Raw genomic sequence first — 20,930 nt, forward strand, 5'->3', positions numbered from 1 at the left:
GGCAAGCTGGAGCTGTCCCCTTACCTGGAGGCTGCAGGCTCTCTTGGATGGACTCGATCTCAGACAGTTCTGTACAGATCCCCTGCCCATGCATCAGCGTGTGCAGGGGTCTCTCCACCCCCCGGGGTGGGTAGCAGCGGAGCCCCGAGCCACAGCGGGCAGTGTAAACCCCACAAGGCGTCCCTTTGCTCAGGGCACAGGTGGCACAGCACCCACAGCCAGGCTCCCGCACCAGCTCCTCACACCCCACTGGTGCCTTGCAGCGAGCCAGCTTCTCCTCCGAGCAGGGTGGGCAGTGGATGGCTTCATCGCTGACGCACAGGCCCATTGTGGCCAGCAACAGCACAGCAGAGAGGCTGCCCATGGGCATGGCAGGCAGGCGTATGGACTGGGCGCTACAGTGAATAATGGGCCAGCCAAAGGAGAGAGAGGCAGCAGACCAGCAAATGCAGCAGCCTCCTTGGCTGGGTTACCAAGCAGAGCAGCTGGGGATGGCCAGGACCCCCAGGGTGGGCAGTGTGTAGAGCAGAGAGGGCTTTGCAGCGTGTTCTCAGGCCAGACGAAGCGGTGCGGCCGTCCAGAGCAGGGGGACTCCGAGCTGCCTGTGGGAGCTGAGATTCTTTGGACTTTATACTGGCCTCTAGCCACACCTCCCTCTCTCTCCTACTGCTCAGAGCACAGCGAGCGGGAGCTGTCACTCGCAGCCCAGCTCTGCCTTCAGGAGAAGGCAGAACTTATTTGCCCCAAACCAGAGAGCACAGACTCCGAAGTAGTGGCAAACGGGTTCTGGGCTGAGCCCACAATGGAGGCTCTGGGAACCAGGCTGGGATCCTGAAGAAGAACACAAGGCCGCAGTCCTGCCCTGCTGTTTTCTGCTAGCCTGACTCAGCATACCCCGACATGACTCTGCTGGTGCCCCTCTACCCTGACCAGCTGGCCCGGTGCTGGGCTTCCCCCTGCTCTCGGTGCCCCTCAGTACTGAGCTACAGCCCCTGCTATCCCAGCCCAGGGCTCCTCCTCCAGTGCCCCTCAACTCCACCCTGCAGCCCCCTGCTCTCAACTCCTCTCCAGGCTCTGCTCATTCTGCTCACCCCTGACTGAGAGCCTCATTCTACCCAGCAGCCCTTATCCGGGATTGCATGGAGCAGGGGCTGGGCTGAATCAGGTCCTGGTTTTTATTGAAATGACTGAAGTGAGCAGAAATCAGATCCACCAGCATTGCATTGCTTGTGGCTGGCATCAGGATTCAATTCCAGGGCAAATCCCCGCCCTGCCTTGCTCCCGGGGCCCCCGTCACTTCCTCCTACATACACAGTCCTCCAGCCTGACCCTCCAGCAGGTGCAAGGAGCCCCACATCTGACCCACAGGTGGGTGTTGGCATCCAGGTGCCTGGGCTGGAAAAGGACTCCTGGCTTTGATTTCAGGCAGTCCATGAGGGGCAGGGAACATTCTGACTCTGCATGCCCTAGCCCCCCTGGTCCTTCCCAGCATCAGCTCAGGCATGGCGGGGCAGTTCACATGCTTTCCGGGAAGCTGGGCAAGCTCCCATCAATCAGATCAAAGGGTCTCATTAGAGGGCCTGCAGGACCTTGCGTGCGCTTGAGCTGCTGGTGTTGAGCTGGTTGGCACAGGGGCTGGAATTTTGCCAGAGATGAGCTGCCAGGTTATATTTTTACAGAGCCCCAGTATTTATCAGACAGCGCCTCCTAGTGCTGCCAGGTCTACTCCAGCACAGAGTGGGGAGAGAGGGGCAGCAGATATGAGGCTGTAGGGCCAAGCATCTAACACAGGGGTCCAGATGCAGTGCCTAGTCCCAATGATTGCTCCCAAATAAGTACTAGGGGACAGACAGACACACAGACAGACACACAGACACATAGATTGATAGATAGATTGATAGATAGATAGATAGATAGATAGATAGATAGATAGATAGATAGATAGAAAATAACTGTCCTTCTCAAAGAGATACCCAAGACATGTATCTGCCACCTCCCACTTGGACAGGTTCTGATGCCCCAGATCTGCCAGGATGATCCCCTGCTTCTCACCACCTTCATGACACCATTTGAGGCCGGGCAATGTACCATTCCATGGTGCCTCTTCTGCTGGGCACTCCTGTGGCAGTCACATATCTTGCTGGGGTGAATTCAGGCCACACTGGGACCTGCCACATCACGAAATCCTGCTGTTTGACAGGGGCTCAGAGTGCCTGCAAGAAGAGGCCCTTGAGAGGCATGGCTTTAGGAGGTAGAAATAGTAGCTCTTGTGCACAGCAGACTGGCTGCCCCTACAGCAGTGATTCTCAATCAGGGTGCCTTGAGAATCCTTTCAACGGTGCCACACAACGTTAGCACATAAGGTATGCAAACATGAGTCACAAGATAAACCCAGAGTTTTCACACACAAATCTGTAGTGTTAAAACTACTCTGATCTGTTGTGGGTTTTCTGAGCTCTTCGCAACAAAAGAATTGCTTTATTATTTTTCTGTAGTCAAAAAAGAGTGAAAATAAGAGTTGGCATTTTTTCAAATCTATCAAGGGGCGCCTCAAGTCTAAGAAAGTTGAGAACCATGGCCCTATAGCAATGTGGAGGGTCACTAGGAACTCTCATCCTCCTGTTCCGGACTGGAGCTGAAGGAGCCTCCTACCTAACTGACAACAATATAGGGCTCATGACACACAGGCCAGCAGTTCTGAGAGTGACGGGTTACTCTCTCAGGAGCCACTCTATGGCTCGGGATGATTTTCCACCAATGCATATTGCTCTCCCTACCTCTAGTCTTTCAGATTTGGACCCAGGAACATTCTCTCTCATGGGTTTGCATGGAGACAGCATGCTTAAAGCTGCTGCTCCCAGAAATGCACCATCCCAACCAAGTCTAGCCAAGTCTATCTTGAGCAGACAGTCTTTGTGCCTGTGTATTCAAGTGATTCCAAGAGCTACACATTATGGGTGTGTATTTATAGTTACACACACATGCACACCATTATGGCCAGGGATCAACAGAAAGTGCTGTAACAGTCTCACAAGCCCTTCTCCTTAGTGTGTGGGCAAGTTTTGAGCCTCTGAAGAAAGGAACAATCGTTTGGTTGTTGTAGATTCTTTGTGGAGAAGCTGTTGCAAGCAATGGGCATATTTGATGTCTGCCATCATCTCTCCAATAAGAGTCCATTCTGGAGGAACAGTTATTCTGCTGTTGGTCTTGGACTGAAATTCCTGGAAAAAGGGATTTCCTGCATGCTCTTTGTAACCACCTCTGTTCTGGGATTGGTGTACATGTTACACTACTGATATCCCCAGATACTGCATTGCTAATGTCCCCTCTGACAAGAAGATGAACTGCATGGCTTTCTCCACAGAAGAGCATCAAGCAGTATGAGCATAAAGGAGAAGCAAAGTGAGTGCTCCACCAGAGTCCCCATCCACAGACCCCTCCACTGCCCCTGCTCTAGCAGCCTGGAGCCCCCCAAACATGTTAGGCCAGCACTGGGTATGTGCCCAAGAGAAACTGAAAAGTAGTAGTGGAAGCTGCTGTTTGCCTGGTGCATGGGGCACTTCAAGTTTTGGGAGGGCAGAGAGGGTACAGCCAAATGGCAGGAGGCAAGGGCAAATTTTCCATAACCCCTGGGCTCACAAGCCTGGTGTGCCATCCCTCTGCTGCTGTATGGGGGCAGAGTGGAGAGGCCTTTCAACCACTTCCCGAAGGGAAGAGAAAGGTTGTCATTGAGCTCCAGGGGCTGTACAACAGGTTGGGATGGGAGATGAAGATGCTTGGATCACAGGATTCAACTGTGTCCAGCTGGGATTCAGCTGTGTCCAGCAGCCCAAATCTACAAACACTTGTAATGCTCCCTACTGTCCAGGGCCTTGTGTCTGATCCCAAAGGTACCCTTCCAGGGCACAGTGCTCCCCTCACCCCCCGTGCCCTGCCACCTGTGGAATAGTGTTCCTGCAGCAGGGAGTGGCCTTCTCCAGGGTTTGGAAAGGCCTGGGCACAGAAAATTCACAGTGGTGGGGACTGGAGATCAGGACAAAGTAGGGAGCCATAGCTCCCACAACAAATCCACCCCCTGCAGGGCCAGGCTGTTCTGGGTGTCTCCTGTTGAAATCCTGACACTAGTTTGGAGCATGGACCAGGGCACATGGTGCTGGAAAAATCTGAGCCTGGGACTTGCAGGGAACATGGCTTCCAAGGGAGGAAAGGGTCAGAAGCAACTCCACAGCAGCTCCAAGGGACTAGCCTGGTCTCACCTCCTGCTGTGAGCTACCACACTGGCTCTGTCCACTCAGCAGCACAGCTCTCCTGCCTCCACTCCACGCATGGGGCTGGCTCTGCCTTTCTCTGCACAAGGGAACCCAGGAGGTGGGATGATAAGTTGAAAGCTGCCGGCACCTAGTGGCTATTTAAGAAACTCCAGAGGGAAGCAGGAGGGTTTGCAAGGGACACTCTGCACTCCTACTGGGCCTGGCTGCTGCAGGCTGCTGGAGTTCATTTATTCTGTGCTGCAGCTCAGCAATGCCTTTGGGTGCTGGCTCACCCTGTTCAGAGAGCCAAGGTGCCATGTGTCTGTGTGCACTGCCCCTCTGCTCCCCCCAGGAGATCAGTATAGGCTGTTCCTTAGAGCTGGGGAAACTGAGGCACAGGGGAGCTATGAGTGACTTGTCTGCTGCTGTGAATCAGTGCCTTTGCCCCTGTCTCATTGAGCTGATAGCCACGGATACACTCCCTCCCTGCCCTGCAGCTAGGAAATACAAATGGGCCAGGAGTCTGAAATGGGCTTGGGAAATGAAGCAGAGAACAGGGGTGGTTCCTTAAATGGATGTCCCATCATACTCCTCCCCCAACACAGCTCATAGCAGTACGCTGGGCCACTTTCCCCAGGGCTGTCGCTCCAGCAGGGTGAAACCTGCTGCACTGACTACACAGCTGTTACACCAACAGGTGCTTCTGTTTCGGTAGCAACTGTCACCCCCAGCATCCCAGAGCACTCGGTGAACTTTTCACAGGCCCAAGATTTCAGGCTGGCACTTCAACACTGCCTAAATGTGCCAAGAGCCAGAGCCCACCAGAAACCAGCCCCCTTCCCCTGTGAGGATGCCAGAGCAACCACGGCCTGGAGCCAGGCCAAGACACCCAAATGCCTACAAAGGAAAATAAGCCCAGAGACTGTTTAATAACCACTTGTTTAATACTCATTACCACAGCCCTATGCATGATACAGAAAAAATCCAATCCCAGCAGGTCCCCAGATGATCCACGTCTCTGAAAGGGCCTCCCAGCAGCATCAGTCTCAGCTTGGCTGTGATGCTCCCAAGGAAAACACGGTGAGGAAGCAGCAGGTTGGGAGCTACTGCCTCACTGGATCCTTAATAGGCAGGCAGAGAAGCCCAGAGATCTCCGAGAGGCTGCATGTCCCTGTCCCATTCCCCAGAGTTTACTGACTGGGTCAGGGGATTTCTGCTGGTTGGCAGGCATTTGCCATAGTCCCCGAGTGGTGCAGAGGAGCCTGCCTTACAGCCCTCTGGCCTTCTGCTTCACCATCTCTGCCAGCTTCTCCAGCGCGTCGGGCAGCCCTTGTCCACTCACAGCGCAGCAACCCTGCACATGCCACTTGTGGCCTTGCAGCTTCCTCAGGCCCAGCACTTCCACTATCTCTGTTATGGGCCGGGCTCCAGGCAGGTCCTGCTTGTTCGCCAACAGCACCAAGGGCACCCCCTGCATCAGATCAGCCCCCAGCATGGCTTCCAGCTCAGCTCCAGCCTCCCCAAAGCGCTCAGGGTCAGCACTGTCCACCACAAACACCAAGCCATCCGTGTTGGACTGGTAGTGCCTCCACAGGGCCCTGATCCGGTCTTGGCCTCCCACATCCCACAGGGTGAAGGTCACGTTCCTGATGGGCTCCACCGTCTCCACGTTGAAGCCCAGGGTGGGGATGGTGATGACTGTCTCTTTCAGCTTCAGCCGGTAGATGATGGTTGTTTTGCCGGCGTTGTCTAGCCCCAGCAGGAGGATGCGAGCCTGCATCCCGTAGAAGTTGCTCAGCATCTCCTGGATCCGGCTCAGCAGGATCCCCATGATGCTGCAAAGTGCCTGTGCAGACCCACGCTCTGCCCAGCGCTGCTCCACCTGGGGATTTATTTGCAGCAGCCTCCTCTCCCATTGGTTCAGAGCCGCGGCGGGGGGGAAGAGAGGGGAAGGGGGGCATGCCCAGGGGATCCCCTCAGGCTAGTGCCATGCTGGCCATGACCTGCTGGAAGTTTTGCCGAGTCCCGCTCTGACATGGAAGTTTTTGTCCAGCCAATCAGGAGGCAGCCCAGGAAGCTCCGGGGGAGTCCCCAGCCACATCAGCCGGAAGCTGCTGTCAAATCAGTCATCCCTGCCGCTTCTCCTCCGCCACTGAGAAATGCATCATGGGAGCTGGCCTGGGCACCTGAAGCAATGCTGCAGTGTGGGGCTGCCTTCTGCTCCAGGAAGCCTTGTCAGCATCCCAGCACCTGCCCTGAGCCTCCCCCTTCCTGCTGCAAGCTGCCTTTGCAGCCGTGCTGTATCCCTGTGGTGAGGTCCTTGCCCCCACAGGGCACCTGGCACATGGGGCAGCATTAAAGGCTGGTGGCAACTGAACAGAGTTAGGAAATAGACGGAGCCAAATCCTCTGCTGGTGCAACCCCATGAGGCTGCCGTGACTGCCCTTGGGCCCATGGCTGTGGGCTGTGCTGAGGTGGGGCACACCAGGGATCTGTTCTGGGAAGTACCCCTGTTCTCTGCTTCATTTCCTATATATTTTGATGGCCCCAGGGGGGACAGGAGGGGAGCATGCCCATAGCCCCTGTGCCTCAGTTTCCCCAGCTCCCAGGGGCAGCCTGTACCATATACCCGGGGGGAGCACACGGGTGTGGGGGGGAGCAGCTCTATTTCTAGGGGCATGGAGTGCCCAGACTCTGGCATGTGGCACCTTGGCTTTCTCTGACTGGGGCAAAATGGGGACCTGAGATGCCACCGAGCTGCAGGGTGGAATACAGGAACCTCAGGAGCCTGCAGCAGCCTGGGCCAGGAGAGGCACAGGGCTGCCTTTGCAAACCCTCCCATCTCCCTCCCGAGTTTCCTAAATAGCCACTAAGTACCAGCAGCTTTCAGCTTATCCTCCCAGATTATCCTCCCACCTGCAACACAATGTTGTGGCAATGCGTGGGGCTGATCACCAGCTACTGTGTTCCACCCCAGATATGGCTGCATTTCAGTGCTGGGTAAAACACCACCACAATATCCTGGCTGTGCCCCATCTTCCTAAATCACAGCAGCTGCCTGGCTTCACCTTTTGGCTCCAGACTATACTCCTAGTGACTGAAGGAAAGGGCTCACTCCCAGGACAGGGCATGGCCCTCTCCCCACACTACCGCTGGGAAGCTGCTCTTACCTCCCAGTGGGCTTTGACCTTGGCAAAGCAAGAGTTGTAGGAACAGGTAAAGCCCAGGCAATGCCCACCCTGAGCAGTCCACACTGGGGTATATGGGAGCTCCCACTCCATGCCCCAGTCAGTGCCTGGCTGGTCTGCTGGCCCCATTGACTCTAAGGGCAGACAGGGGCTCAGGGCCTGGAGCAGGGCATAGCACCTGGCATTGCTCATCAACCCCCAGCTGGACTTTGTCAGGAACAGTATGCCAAGCCCTTGCCTCCTCCCTCCCTCCCCCACACTGCCCCAGAATTGGGCCATGCAGTAGCTATGATATAGGGTGAAGGCCTGGAGGCGCCAGCCTTGACATGATGCCCAAACCCAAACAGGTGCCCCTTCTGGCGGAGAATGTGGCTGCTTATCAGCCCTTGGCAGCACTGGCCAGGGCAGCTGTTGTGTCTCCGTGGTTGGAAGAGGAACAGAGTGTGCAGGCTGGAGGGTTACAGTGTTTGCTGCTTCAGCCTGAACTCCCTGGGCCCTGATGCTGCCCTGGGTCTGCACCTCTCCAGCCAGGCCCCAGAGCTGGTCGCTGAGGGGTTCTCCCTTTGTGCTAGAGTGCCTAGCGTGGAGAGCTCAGATGAGCTTGCCCTGCCCGGAGCTCACAGAAAAGGCCTTGAACTCACAGAAAAGGCATCTATCCCCCCCACGCCCTACTCAGGAAGAACTGAGGGGTCTGCTGTGGGGCCCTCTCCCTTCCCTGCAGCTATCTGCCCTATTCACTCTCCCCTCATCTCCTGGGACAAGCACACTGCCTCCAGCCTGGCCCCTGCAGATGCAATGACCCCCTTGCCCTTCTGTGGCCCTTAGTGAGCATAGGAACCAGGCCAGATAAGTCCTTCAGGCACCAGAGCTCCCCAGGACTCTGGATGCCTCTTCCTTCCCCACATCCCAAGAGACCTGCCCTGCTTGCTGGGCCCAGTGGGCAGCATGCTAGGTTTAAGCAGGTATTAGCTCAGGGCTCAGGTGAGTGGACCCAGCTCACTGGGGCCCTCTCCTGGCTCACTGGGGCACCTTGTGGGCTTTGCAAAACAGAGCTTTTGTGTGAGATGGCGGTCTGGACAACCGCAAGGAAATGTTCCCCCAACCCTCCTCTGAGACCAGGCTTTCACTGTTTGGCATGGGGAATGTAGGGTCAGCCCCGCAACAAACACACATATACACATGCATGCACATGTGTGTGTGCACACATGTATACACACATGGGCTCTCTTGCCTTCTCCTGGCTCCATGACCACCTGCTCGCTCTCTGTGATCTGGGTGTGCAGGAAATCAGCTCTTGGTGCTTCCCCTGCATGGCACCATTGCAGTTCCTGGGGCAGAGACTGGGCCATCTGCACACACTCAGCTCTGCCAGTGGCCCTCAACCCCAACCCACAACCACCTCCTGCTCTTCTGGCCTTTCTCCCCAACAAAAAAAGTAACTCTTTTAGACTCCTCTCCTTACCCATTCATTTCTTGCACAGTATTTTCCTGCCCCACCTCTGTTAAAGTCCCCGCCATCCAACCTGCCCAGCCAGACTATGTGGCTCTGTTCCCTGTCCTCCAAAACCAGCTTTGTTGCTTCCAGTGGTCTGGAGTCACTGTGACCTGGTGGTGCCTGAGCAAATAGCTAAACCCCTCTGGATGCCCCTATACCCTGCAAATGGGGCCACTCTGCAGAGGGCTGAGTGGGGAGGGAACAGACTGATCTCTCCACTGATAACCCCATCCCTCCAGGTGCTCAGCACCCTGCTGAATCAGGCCCTCAGGAAAGTGTTGATGCCAAGCTGGAGACAGGAGACAGGGGCGTGTCAAAGCGGAGTGGAGGACGGGCCATGATAACAACTCAGGGCCAGGTGCCGAAGGTTAGCTCTGAGCAGCTGTGTCTGTGGAGGGCGGCACATTTCTGCCCTGCAAGGCAGACGGAGCGGGACTGCAGGGGACTGTGACCTGAGCCAGCTGGGCAGCCACTTGGCACCAAAGGCAGTCTGTCTGTAGCAGAGCGCTATGGTGGTCCCCAAAGGCAGCTGCCCTTTTCTTCTCCACTGTCTTTGCATCCTGCTGTTCATGGGAACAAGAGTGCCCCCCGGCACAGCCCAGTGGTTCTACCTGGGCTCTGATGAAAAGACGACCATCAACCCATTGACCCCCACCCAGCACCCCACAGAGGAGGGGGAAGGTAGGTGCCTCTGGGGCCTTGCCTGAGCTGTGCTGTGGGGCATGGGGAGAGGAAGGATGCATCTCTGGGGTTGGTGCGACTGAGCAGATAGAGAATAACAGCCTAGGAACCTAGCCACCCCTGCCAACCTACATAAGGGTGACATGAAGAGGGAGCAGGGTCTGATGACAAAAGCAGGAGTTGAGAGCCAGGCTGCTTGGGTTCTAGTACTAGTTCTGGAAGGAGAGTGGGGTCCAGTGGTTAGAACAGTGGGAGTAGGAGCCACAATTTCTAGTTTCTGTTCTCAGCTCTGCCACTGATCCTGTGACCCTGGATAGGTCTTTTCTCCTCTCTGTGCCCCAGTTTCCCCATGAGTGGCTAAGGCTGAGGCTTGCTCACTCAAGCAGGCATTTTGCACAGTGGGTGGTGATTTTGAGGACCCACCTAGAGCTGTTCTGGGACCTGATTTCCAAGGTGCTGAACACCTCATAGCTCCTCTTCACTACCCAGGCATGCTCCGTGGACAGCAGGCACCGTGGACAGCAGCTACCAATACCAGGTCCTCTGTATTACCAGACAAATCAGCAGCTGCCCTGGTACCTGTGTGCCAGAGTGCGCCTGGGATGCTGAGGAGGCTGCGCATCCCTGTAGCCAGACTGTGTTCTTGGTTCTCTTGGCAATCCATGAAGCACACACTTAAACAAGCTTGGCTCCAAGGCATGGGAGCAAAGGTGGGCAGGGAGGCAGTGGGAAAACTCAGACTTTGATTCCCTGGTGGATCCCTGGAAGCCTCTATCTAGATGGGAGCAGGGACCCTGTCCTGCTATACAGCTCTATCCTGAAGCCATATAGCCTACACCCAATGCCTCGGTCCTTCAGTTCTGCTAGGACTGGTCGTCCCCGTCTGTCCATCCATCCATCCATTCCCACCACCTGCCCCTGGACAGGCTGGGCACAATCTAGACAACACACACAGGTGCTGAGATCACCACAAGAGCATGGTGAGGGGTGTCCCCAAGTGAGACTCTGTCCCATGGACCTGCCCTGCCCCAGGACAAAGCAGGGTTTCCAAGGCTTCTCCCTCCTAGGAGCACTAAGACTATCACTGGTCCTAAGAAAACAGGTCTGCCCCTCTGTGTCCCCCATGCATCAGACAGGCAAGGACCCAGGGCTCAGCTGATGTAAACAGGTACTGATCCACTATATTGCTCTGCTGGGAGGGCAAGTGTCTCCCCTCACAGTCAGTACTGAGCCTAGTGCCCTAGGATGTTCCTAAGGGACAGTGGGCTGTGGGGGCACCAGCTTTCGGCTACTGTATCTGGAGCCCTTGTGGCCATTAAGGGCTCCAGATGAGAACCCTTGTGTCCTGGTGAAACTCCAGCTGCAAGGACTGCTGTGCATTTTGACTCAATGTGGGATTCTTCCCTTGCCCTGAGCTGCTGTGGGGCACAGCTGCCCAGGAGCTGATGTGGTCCACTCCAAGGGGGGTAGCAGCACAGTCATCACAGAACCCAGGAGTCCTGACCCTTGCCTGCTGCTCTAACCTTTGTGCTCCTGCCTGTCTGAGGTGAAAGATGCAGATTCAGGCTGAGCAGTGCTGCCAGAGACTCAGGCCCCATAGCCAAAGGGCTGACTGACAGGACAGACACAGATCTCTGGGGTCTCTACAAAGGTGGGCTACCTGGTGGGGGAAGCCATGCCACAGATCCTCAACCCAATCCTCTCTTTGCTTTTTCAGGCTGGGCTGCTGGTGATGCAGAGCCAACAAAGAAAATCCTGCTAAGCAAACCCCAGCTGGTGACCCCAAGGAGAAGGGCACAAGCCACCAAGGTGGGTGAGATGCATGTCTGCCCAAGAACACACAACCAGGTGCTTTAGTCAGGGGCAGCCACTGAGTAAGGAGTGTGTGTGTGCTTGTGTGTTTATGCATGTGGGTGGGTGTCCATGGGTCTGGGTGACTGTGTGTTCCTTAAAAGAAAAATGTGTGTCAGACATGCTTGGGAGAATGGGGGAGGGTGCATGTGTAGTAGTCATTGCAAGTGCATGCATTGAGCTGTGACAACAGCAGGTCATAGGTCTGAACGCATGGAAGGTGAGTGTGTTTGTGCAGTCTGTGCCTGTCGGGTGTGTTGGGAAGAATATGTGAGAGGGCAAGGGAGAAGGTTCATTGCTATGTGTATGTGGTGGGGGGACCATGTGCAATGTGCAGGGGGGAAATGAAGCAGGATGTAGGGATGGCAACAGGATTGAGTCAATTAAGTAGGGCGTAGTTTTGTGTCTATGGAGGATACACACATGTGCACTTGGGTTTGTGTGCAGGTGCCTGTATGTGCACGTGGATATCCAGGTATATGTACAATGTGGAGGGTGTACAAGCCTAGAGGTTTATGGATGGGGCTAGGGATACATGGTTGGGTGCATTTATTGGTGTGTGATTGTATATGAATAGATGTGGGGTGGCACAGGGGTGTATGGCTGGGCATGGGAGGTTGGCCTGGGGCATGAAGCTTAGCTTGGCTGCTGTGCATGTACCCCAGGCAGCTCAGACCAGACCAGACCCAACACCTGGCAAGGCTAAGCTAGGCTAGAACTGTGTCCCATCCCTCCTGCAGGTGGGTCAGTGTGATGCTGAAGGGCAGGACAGGGAGGCAGGGGCTGTGGGACTGAGTCCCAGGGCCGTTTGCTCAAGTTCCTCTCCAACTGCATTCTGCCAAGCCAATTTTTCTACCAGGCCAATGCTGCTTTTGTTGACTTCAGGCCTCCGAAGCATCTTCCCTTCAAACTGTTTCCTATGCCCTTGTCCTTCATCCTTATCTCTTCCCCCTGGCCCAGTGGCGCCAGACACAATAGGCTGCATGGAGAGAGCTCCAAGTCCCTGGCTCTCTCCTTCTCATCCGACCCCACTCTTCCCTCTTCCCCCCTGCACCTCTCCAATCCTGTTACAGTCCAACGCTCATCAGTTCAGCCCTTTTCCTGATTAAATGCATTTTTGCTGCTGCTTTTCTGGCTTTTGGACTAGATTCTCTGGGAACTCCCTTCCCCTCCAGCCCCTCCCTGATGCAGAGTCTGTCCCAAGGCCTTGTGGCAGGAAGCCGCCAAGTCCAACCAGAAGGTCCTTGGCATATGTGACAATACAGACCCCATGGGGAGCTGGGCTCAGAGGCTCTGCAGATTCTAGTCACTTTGCTCCCTCTGCGTGGAGAACCCAGAGTGGTGTGGCTTGCCCCATCTAGGAGCATGGCCTGCACTGCCCCAAGTAGAACGGGCACCTTGGACCCCCAGCAGGACTGAACCTGCAACCACACTCACCAGGGCAGCAGTGTCCCCTGTGGGTGAGTGAGTGGAGGGTGGGTGAATGGAGCCAGAAGTCCTCTTTGCTGCATGCCCTGCATTCTCCATCCACCACCCCTGTCTATTATAGAAGCCTCCAGCATCAGCCAGGGGGAAACCATCTTCACATACCACCGCTTCACTGGGGACCTTCGAAGGGAGTGCTGAGGAGGAGGAATTTCTGCAGATCAAGGTAGCGGTGGAGGTACCTGGTGCCACAGGGCAGCCAGAAGCAGAGGGGGGCTGGTTATCTGTCATCGTCTCTACCTGTACACAGTTCCACGAGCTGCAGGAGGAGCATTCAGGCTCTATCCACCCTGCCACGTCTCTTACTGCCCCAGCTCTGCCACTGCTGTGAGCATCTGAATTAGACAAGCTCCCCACAACATCCCAGGGCTCCTTGGTGCTCTGTGCCAGGCCCTGGCTCTCACCCACCGGTCAGAACAGGCTGCAGTCCCTGCCATGCTCCTGGCAGCCAATAATTCCCCTCTCTTCACCTTCCTAGACAACCACAGAAATGACAGCAGCTCGGAGGCCTTCCAGTGCCACTGCTGAAGTGAGTAAACTGAGGAGCGTGCCCCAAGACTAAGGAACACACAGCTCCAAAAGGGGAGAGACAAAGACTGGAGACTTTGTGTGTAGGCTGGAGACTTTGTGTGTCCACAGTCACCAGGCATCAGTCCTCCACCCCCAGGCCTGACCATAGCAGGTGGATTTGAGCTGGTGGACTCACATTCCAAGGGGGCAGGTTTTGCCCTGGTTATGGCATCTTTTCCAGCAGTGCTTCCTGCTGCCTGGGCCCTGGTGGGGGCAGAAGGAAGGCTGTGTAGATGGGTTGATGCTCAGTCTCTCTCTGTCTTTCTCACAGGTAATAAGAGGGCCAAAGCCCACCCCTCTGAAGGCTGCTACAATTCGCCAGGTGCATATGGAGACAGGGGTGTCCTTGCCTGTCTTGGGGCTGAGCAGGAGGTGGCAGCTGTTGTCTCTGCCTGTCTTTTTGCTGGGGGAAGAGGTGTCTCTGCCTGTCAGGGTGCTGACTCAGATGCAGACTGCCATGGCCCAAGCAGAGGGGGCTGCATAGCAGAGGGCAGCAAGGAGCTGACACGGGTGCACATAGCATTCGAGGGCAACCCTCTCCTTATCTGTTCTCAGTCAGCTCCAAAGCTACTGACCTCTGCACTTTCTCAGAGCCCAGCCAGGGCAGACCCCGCTGGCAGGAGGGCAACCACCTCCTAACACTGGGGCTGCTGCAGGGAGGAAGCCACTGGAGTAAAGGGAGGCAGAAGCTGGAGCAGCAGACTGCAGGGCCTGGTGGATTTCCATCCCAGCCCCAGCCCTCTCTCTGCTCTCCTGCTTCCTGACACCCAACCCTTCCAAACTCTCTGCCAGGTCTCTCAGGTGGGGGGCTGAGCTGGCACTGCATGCTGCTTATTACCCATCAGTGGCTGCATCACTGACACTTGGTTCTGTCCCCTAGATAAGCAACCACTCGCAATGTGTGTGCCCGGCTGTCCCAGGCCCTCCTGGCCCAAAGGTAGGTCCCCTTTAGCAGGTAACAGTGATGATTACAATAGCTTTTATCCACCCAGGGCAGCTCCAGGCACAGCAGAGTTGGGGAGGCCCTGGCATGAGTGGGACTGTGTGACCCCCCTAGAGCTGTGCTTTGGAAAGCCTTGGCAGGTTTCTGAGACTCACAAACTGTTTTCCTCCCTGGACAGGAGGTTTCACTTTTTTAAGGGAGGTTTAAAGTAAAATCCAATCATTCCCATCACTCTCAGGGAGTCCTGCAAGATCTCTTGTGCAGCCAATGGGATTCCTTCCCCATGAACTCCAGAGGGATCAAACGCACCTCTGGGAGCAGAAAGCATAAGTAGATACTGTGTGAGCAGATACCCCATGCAAGGCAGTAATAGGCTCCCAATCCTTTGATATGGCCTGGGCATGAGAGAGCAACAGAGATGTGCTGTGTCTGTGCATTGCACAGGCATATTGTCCTTGGGCCTAGGCTCATCTTGGAAACTGTTGTCTGAGTCCAGTGTGCACCTACTCCAGTTCTGTCCTGGACCTAGAACCCAAGTGGGTTCAGCTATCAATAAAGCAGTTTCCTCCTTCCTCTAAATCATAACCCCCCAGCGGTTCTGGGAGACTGAGGCTTGATAACAAATCAACATTTGCTGATACTTCCCTGGTCCAAAATGGTGGCCCCATGGCTAAGGCCTTGAAAAGCTGGTATGGGGCAGGGGTGCCAAGCAGCTGGCACTTCAGTGATGGGCTGGCACAGAGCAAAGAAGGCAGCAAGCACACCCCAGGGCCCTATGAGCCATGTTGTTTCTTTATCCCAACAGGGAGACAAAGGCGACCGGGGATCTCCAGGAGCGAGAGGTTTGCCTGGATTTTCTGGAGAGAGAGGCCAAGTGGGGAACCCAGGTCAACGGGGTTCCCAAGGACCCCCAGGTCCCCCCGGACCTCCAGGCCTTCCTGGGCCCCCAGGTGTGCCTGGATTGGCAGGTGTCACACAAGGACTGGTCATATCTGAGAATGAGGTGAGGGCTGGCGGGCAGCAAGGGAGCCCCACAGAGAGCATCCCAGGGCCTCCAGCTCATGTTTTCTGCCTGCAGAGCTGGGCTTGGCCACTTCCTTCTTGAGGGAGAAATTAAAGGAATCAGGAGCCAGAGACAGGAAGAGACCAGAGTTCCCCTGGGAGGGCAAGAAAGAACCTGGCAAGCGCTGGCTGCAGGCCCCCAGTGGGCTTGTGGTTCAGGACCATTCCTGCAGATTAGAGAGCAGAGGGCAGCACAGTTGCAGTGGTGACTGTCATGGGGGACAAAATGGATTCAATGCATGCAGTGGGGGCAGGGTGGGGATAGCGAAAGCAGCAGTGATGGCAGGGTGGGGGCAGTGAGGACAGAGTATGCAGTGGGGACAGTGTGCACCAAGTGTGCACTGAGAGGGAAGGGTGGGGACACTGGGACCTGAGGGGTGGAAACGTTCAGTGCTGTCAGTTCAGTAATGTCTCTGCTCTACCTCCTCTCTCTCCTCTCAGCTGAATAAGCAGCTGGGTTTGCCTGGCCTGGCAGGGCCCCCAGGACCTCCAGGTGCTCCTGGCTTCCCAGGGCCCCCAGGACCCCAAGGCTACCCAGGGCACGAAGGTGAACAAGGCCCTGAGGGACTCCCAGGGAAAAAAGGCCAGCCAGGGCCCCCAGGCCCAGCAGGATCCCCAGGCCTGCCGGGACCACCGGGACCCATCGGACCACCAGGCTTCCAAGGCAATCCTGGGCTTGAGGGGCCTGCAGGGCCTCCAGGCTCCATCGGGGCTGATGGACCCCCAGGTGCTCCAGGATTCCCAGGGTCACAAGGACTTCCAGGGATCCCAGGGATTGAAGGGCCCCCTGGCCCACCAGGACCTCTGCCTCCCCCAGGGAACCCAGGGTCACCAGGAGAGCCAGGATTCCCTGGGCCAAAGGTAAGATCCCATTGCAACTGAGCCAGGGCACATCCTGGTCCCAGACCCCTGCAAGCCAGGAGCCAACACAGGGGAGGCCTGGCCCCGGGGAGCTTAAGACCACCACGGGGAGGGAAGAGGGCAGCCCATGGGCCACTGAACAAAATATAGTACTCATCACACCATGAGAGCAGGTGCTTTCTCTCAAGGGCAGTGTTGTCTAATGGGTAGAGCCCAGTGAAGCAAGGGGTGAACAGCAGTCTGAAAGCCCAGGCTCTGTTCTTACCAGTGCCCTTGCATGGCCAAAAGTCATCCCCCAGCTCCGTACCTCTGTTTCCCCAGAGGCACAGCAGACATACTGATGCAGCCCACATGCCCCCAGGGTCTGCTCCCCAGGGTTTGCTGAGTGCTGGGTTGCATTAAAAGGGCAGGTGAGATGGGTTGTTTGTGACCTGTGCTCTGTGTCATCTATGTGTTATGTCTTGACAGGGTGAGAAAGGAGATTTCGGACCACCAGGCAGACCAAGCAGCCCCTGTCTGAAGGGAGAGAAAGGCTCCCAGGGTCTGCCTGGTCCCATGGGGCTACCTGGACCCCCAGGGGACTACAGGGTGAGTAGGAATGAACTCAGCTGATTCTCACTAATTTTGGGCAGTACACTGAGCCCCCAGGGACATGACTGGGAGCTCCCTCATCATATCGGGTCTTGGGGTGAGGTGAGGACTGGTGTGCTTGACCCTACCGTATGGGAGTCATTTGATACTGTGCATATTGCTGCCAACTGCATCCATGAAGGTGCAGACATGGGAGTGTTTCTCACACACAAAGCAAAGTGAATGGTGACACCAGCTAGGGGCAGTCATACCTCCAGTGCCATAACAGAGGCATCAGCAGTAGCGATGGGGTTGGGAATAGCCCAGTTAAACTTCTCTTCCCTTTGCAGTGTGACCCACACCATCCAGGGCACTCCAGATTCACTGGTCCACCAGGTCCCAAGGTGAGTATGTCAGTCCTGGCATACAGAGGAGAGCACCCCACCACTGCTCCCCTGCCCACTGCCTTCAGCACAGTTACCCCATAGCACCAGGCTGGGACATTAGAGTCAGCACTGTCCACAAGAGGAGAGCACCCCTACCAAGCCCCCAACCTGCTCCATGCAATGCACATCTCCTCCTGCTGCACTGAGGCAATGGGGTCAGTGCTGCCTGTGAAAGGAGAGCAACCCCTGCAAGATCACTGCTAAGTCTCTCCACAGCCTGTGTTTTTGTGCATACAGGCATTGAGTGTGCTTGAGGGGCCCCAAAAGCCTAGGAGACAAGACCCTGGAAGGCAGGAGGAAAAATCTAAAAGCCCATCTGCAGGGTGTGAAAAACAGCCCTGTCACCTTCCAGTGTGCCCTACCCCACCCCTCCAGAGGACTCCCCTCTGTTCCACTTTCCCTGCCATCCCCTGAGCATTGCCCAAAAGTAACTCATGTGTTTCTGTTTTTTAAGTCAAGTCAGACACCCCAAATCTCTCGTGCAAAACCCACCAGATCATGGGCAGCACTTGATGGTTCCCTGCCCTGCCCCAGGTGTATTTCTGCTCTGTGTAGTATAGCTGCAATAAACCCTTGGGCTCTACCGACTTCACTACCGGGAAGTGTCCTCCACTTTTTGCCCTTTATTGTCACTGTCTTATGCCACAGGTAATGGGAAGCTTGTGGGGAATTACAACAGAGTGTATTTCTACTCTTCTGTGCCCTGGAAACTGGGAGTGAGGATGAAAGCTGTACAAAAAAAATGTTTTTTTCTGTTTGCTGACCAGGCCCAAAAAATAAAAAAAGGGGTGGTGAGGGGTGGGGAATCAGTTTGGATTTACTCCAAATGAAAAAAAAATCATTTTTTCCTGGAGAAACAAAATAAATGTTTAAGGTCCAATACAAAGCTTCATTTCATTTCAAATGAATCGGTTTGTTTGTAATTCAATTTGGGTTAACTTACTGAAATGGCACATTCTTAAACAATCAAGACCCTGCCTTTAAAAATGCTGAACTGGAATATTTCAACTTTTGCAAAATAGATAAATTAATAAAAATCCAAGTTTCTCTTGATCAAAACAATTTGACGTATTTGACACACATTTGTGAATAGTTTGGTCAAACCACAGAGCCAGTTTTTCTATGGAAAAAAACTGTAATTGAAAAATTACTCCTAACTTGAGTCAGGACTGATGGTCCTTTTTTTTTTTTAACTCCAACATCAGTCTTGCAGTGGAACCCAAGGCAAGTTGCTTTTGGTTCTCTACACTGGGACACTTATGAAAGCTATGTCATTGACTACAAGTGTGAATTCAAAGGGGATTAGCTAAATAAAATTAAACTTCCATGTGAGCACTTATTCAGAATTAAAGTGGTCCTAACTCAGTTTAGTTTAATTCACTTCCAAAGTGAATGAAGTTACAGAATTAAGGCTCTTGTAGTGCTTTAATGTAGATTAACTACTTGCCTTTACATTCATGCTTTTAGTTCATTCATATTACCTTTCCTGAGTATCCACGTTTCCCAACTCTGTCTCTCTGTGCTTTAGCTTTCCTAGCAGTCTAGCAGGGCAGATAGCCTTTCCTGGAGAAACGAGGTGAGTGAAGTCCCCTGAGATATGCTGAGATTGTCTTCTTTTCTTGCAGGGTGAAAAGGGAGACCCAGGAGAGCAGGTCTGTAGCTGTGGAAATGCAGTGGTACCCCCAGCCTGCTCGGGAACTCTGGGGGTTACCAGCTGTGTTTATTCCTTTCTTTTTATACCTTAAACACCCCCAGTAGTGCCGGGGCAATGGGTGCCTGGCAAGATATAGGCAACCACTGGAAAGGTTACCCATGGTACCTCCATCTTGAGAGGCATCATCATCCATTACTTGAGATCACCCACCTCTGCCAGGGCCCCTGTGTCTTGGCCTGCAGTTGCCATTCCAAAGTTGGGGCTATCCTAATAACCTACTGCCACTGTGGAATTGTCCTGTCAGGAACAAAGTCAGTGTGACAGATTGAGACCTGCCAAATTCATTTCACCTGTTATCTCAGCAAGAGTTCCAGAGCCAAAGTGTTGGTGCACTGACTCCCTGAGCCCCAGCTGCACCTGCATGTGTGCACACATACAGACTAGTGCACTGAGTGAGCCCCAAGTCTCCCAATGGAGTGCATTTACCCCCAAGAGCAGAAGGACCTACACAAAGAGTGGGGCATGATGCTAGTGCTAATGCCCCTCTCTGATGGCTCACCCAGAGGAAGGTTTCATGCCAAGCTACGCTCCTCTGCCTGGTTCCAGTTCCTGGGTGCCCCTGATGTACAGTGAGGTTTGCCCTACATAGCTTGCATGTTCCTTGGATTGTTGCTAAGGTGATGAGATGAAGGGCATAGGAGCACTGTCAGGACGGGGAGCAACCTCTTTCTTCTGCACTCACTTCCACCACACCTGGCTGGATCCCTCCAAGCTGGACACTGCCCTGCATCTCTGCATAGGATAATACCCCCCCTAGCAACTTTGTTTACTGCCTAAAGCAAAGTGGGACCTCCCAGACCAGGCAGGAGAAACAGCTGTGGAGGGAATAAGAGAATGGAAGGAGGGATGGGCACATGTTCCCTCTAGTTAAGTGGCTCCTTCCCTCCCTGACCTGCAGCCAATCTATCTGTAATAGCTTTCTCCAATGTTCTCTCTCCCCTCTGCAGAATGGCAAAGTAGAAGCAGAAATTTATGGAGCTGTCGTCTCTCATGTGAGTTGTGGCCTAGTCATTGTCCTCACTGCCCCTGTAGCTTTCTCTTGATTTCACCAGCAGAACCCAGGAGGGGCTCTCCTGGCCCAAGTTGTGTCCAGACTTTCCTCCCTTGATCACTGAGGGACTCAGAGATTGATTTATGCTGTTTGAAGCAGAAGAGTGACCCTGCCAGATGGTTATCAGAGATTAGAAAACCAAGAGGAGGGTATAATGGGGTAAGAGAAACCTGAACAAGCAGAGGGAGAGGGTGAAGTGAATAGGGCATGGGAAGCCTTACCAAGTGCAAGAAGGCAGCATGAGGTCATTGCGGGACCCCTGGCATGGCTTTACGAGCACTCATGGTGCTCTGGTGTGGTGCCAGAGGACTGGAAGTAGTTCCCATCTTCAAAAAAGGGAGGAAGGAGGACCCGGGAAACTATAGGCCAATCAGTCTTACCTCAATCCTGGGTAAGCTTTTTGAGAGAATTATTCTGGCACACAGCCACAAGGGACCAGCAGGGGAGGTTATGCTTAGGGGCAACCAACACGGGTTCATTAGAGGCAGGTCCTGTCAGACCAACCTGGTGGCCTTCTACGACCAGGTCACCAAATCCTTAGATGCAGGGGTAGCAGTGGACATAGTCTTTCTGGACTTTAGGAAAGCCTTCGACACTGTCTCTCACCCTGTTCTCATTAAAAAACTGGGGGACTGTGGTGTTGACACCTACACAGTCAAATGGGTTGCCAACTGGCTGGAGGGCTGCACACAGAGTGGTGGTGGACGGGTCATTTTCAGCCTGGAGAGATGTGGGCAGTGGGGTCCCCCAGGGCTCGGTCCTC

General features: G+C 54.6%; 3 protein-coding genes across 6 annotated transcripts in view; 1 reads left to right on the forward strand and 2 right to left on the reverse strand.

Moving 5' to 3' along the window:
* IGFBP4 (insulin like growth factor binding protein 4) overlaps nt 1-617 on the reverse strand; it is a 36,260-nt gene extending 35,643 nt beyond the window's left edge. The window contains exon 1 of the mRNA XM_019506795.1: nt 25-617. Coding sequence (XP_019362340.1) covers nt 25-370 — 346 coding nt within the window. The 5' untranslated portion in view covers nt 371-617. The remainder of the gene's footprint in view (nt 1-24) is intronic.
* Nucleotides 618-5,192: 4,575 nt separating this feature from the next.
* On the reverse strand, nt 5,193-6,251 carry LOC109289301 (ADP-ribosylation factor 1-like). Its single transcript, XM_019505297.1, has one exon. The coding sequence runs from the start codon at nt 6,079-6,081 to the stop codon at nt 5,518-5,520; it is 564 nt and encodes a 187-aa protein (XP_019360842.1). The 5' UTR covers nt 6,082-6,251; the 3' UTR covers nt 5,193-5,517.
* Nucleotides 6,252-9,320: 3,069 nt separating this feature from the next.
* LOC109290350 (collagen alpha-1(XV) chain-like) overlaps nt 9,321-20,930 on the forward strand; it is a 27,407-nt gene continuing 15,797 nt past the window's right edge. For 3 of the 4 annotated variants that reach the window (XM_019506804.1, XM_019506814.1, XM_019506821.1), the window contains exons 1-12: nt 9,321-9,614; nt 11,332-11,423; nt 13,015-13,116; nt 13,429-13,479; nt 13,792-13,842; nt 14,401-14,457; nt 15,269-15,466; nt 15,967-16,386; nt 16,855-16,974; nt 17,307-17,360; nt 19,028-19,054; nt 20,064-20,108. In XM_019506804.1, coding sequence (XP_019362349.1) covers nt 9,443-9,614; nt 11,332-11,423; nt 13,015-13,116; nt 13,429-13,479; nt 13,792-13,842; nt 14,401-14,457; nt 15,269-15,466; nt 15,967-16,386; nt 16,855-16,974; nt 17,307-17,360; nt 19,028-19,054; nt 20,064-20,108 — 1,389 coding nt within the window. In that variant the 5' untranslated portion in view covers nt 9,321-9,442. The remainder of the gene's footprint in view (nt 9,615-11,331; nt 11,424-13,014; nt 13,117-13,428; nt 13,480-13,791; nt 13,843-14,400; nt 14,458-15,268; nt 15,467-15,966; nt 16,387-16,854; nt 16,975-17,306; nt 17,361-19,027; nt 19,055-20,063; nt 20,109-20,930) is intronic. The other variant, XM_019506829.1, reaches the window with a different exon arrangement.

The sequence above is a fragment of the Gavialis gangeticus genome, unplaced genomic scaffold, assembly GCF_001723915.1.
Source record: "Gavialis gangeticus isolate Ggan-Ray unplaced genomic scaffold, GavGan_comp1, whole genome shotgun sequence".
In the NCBI taxonomy this organism is placed as follows: Eukaryota; Metazoa; Chordata; order Crocodylia; family Gavialidae; genus Gavialis; species Gavialis gangeticus.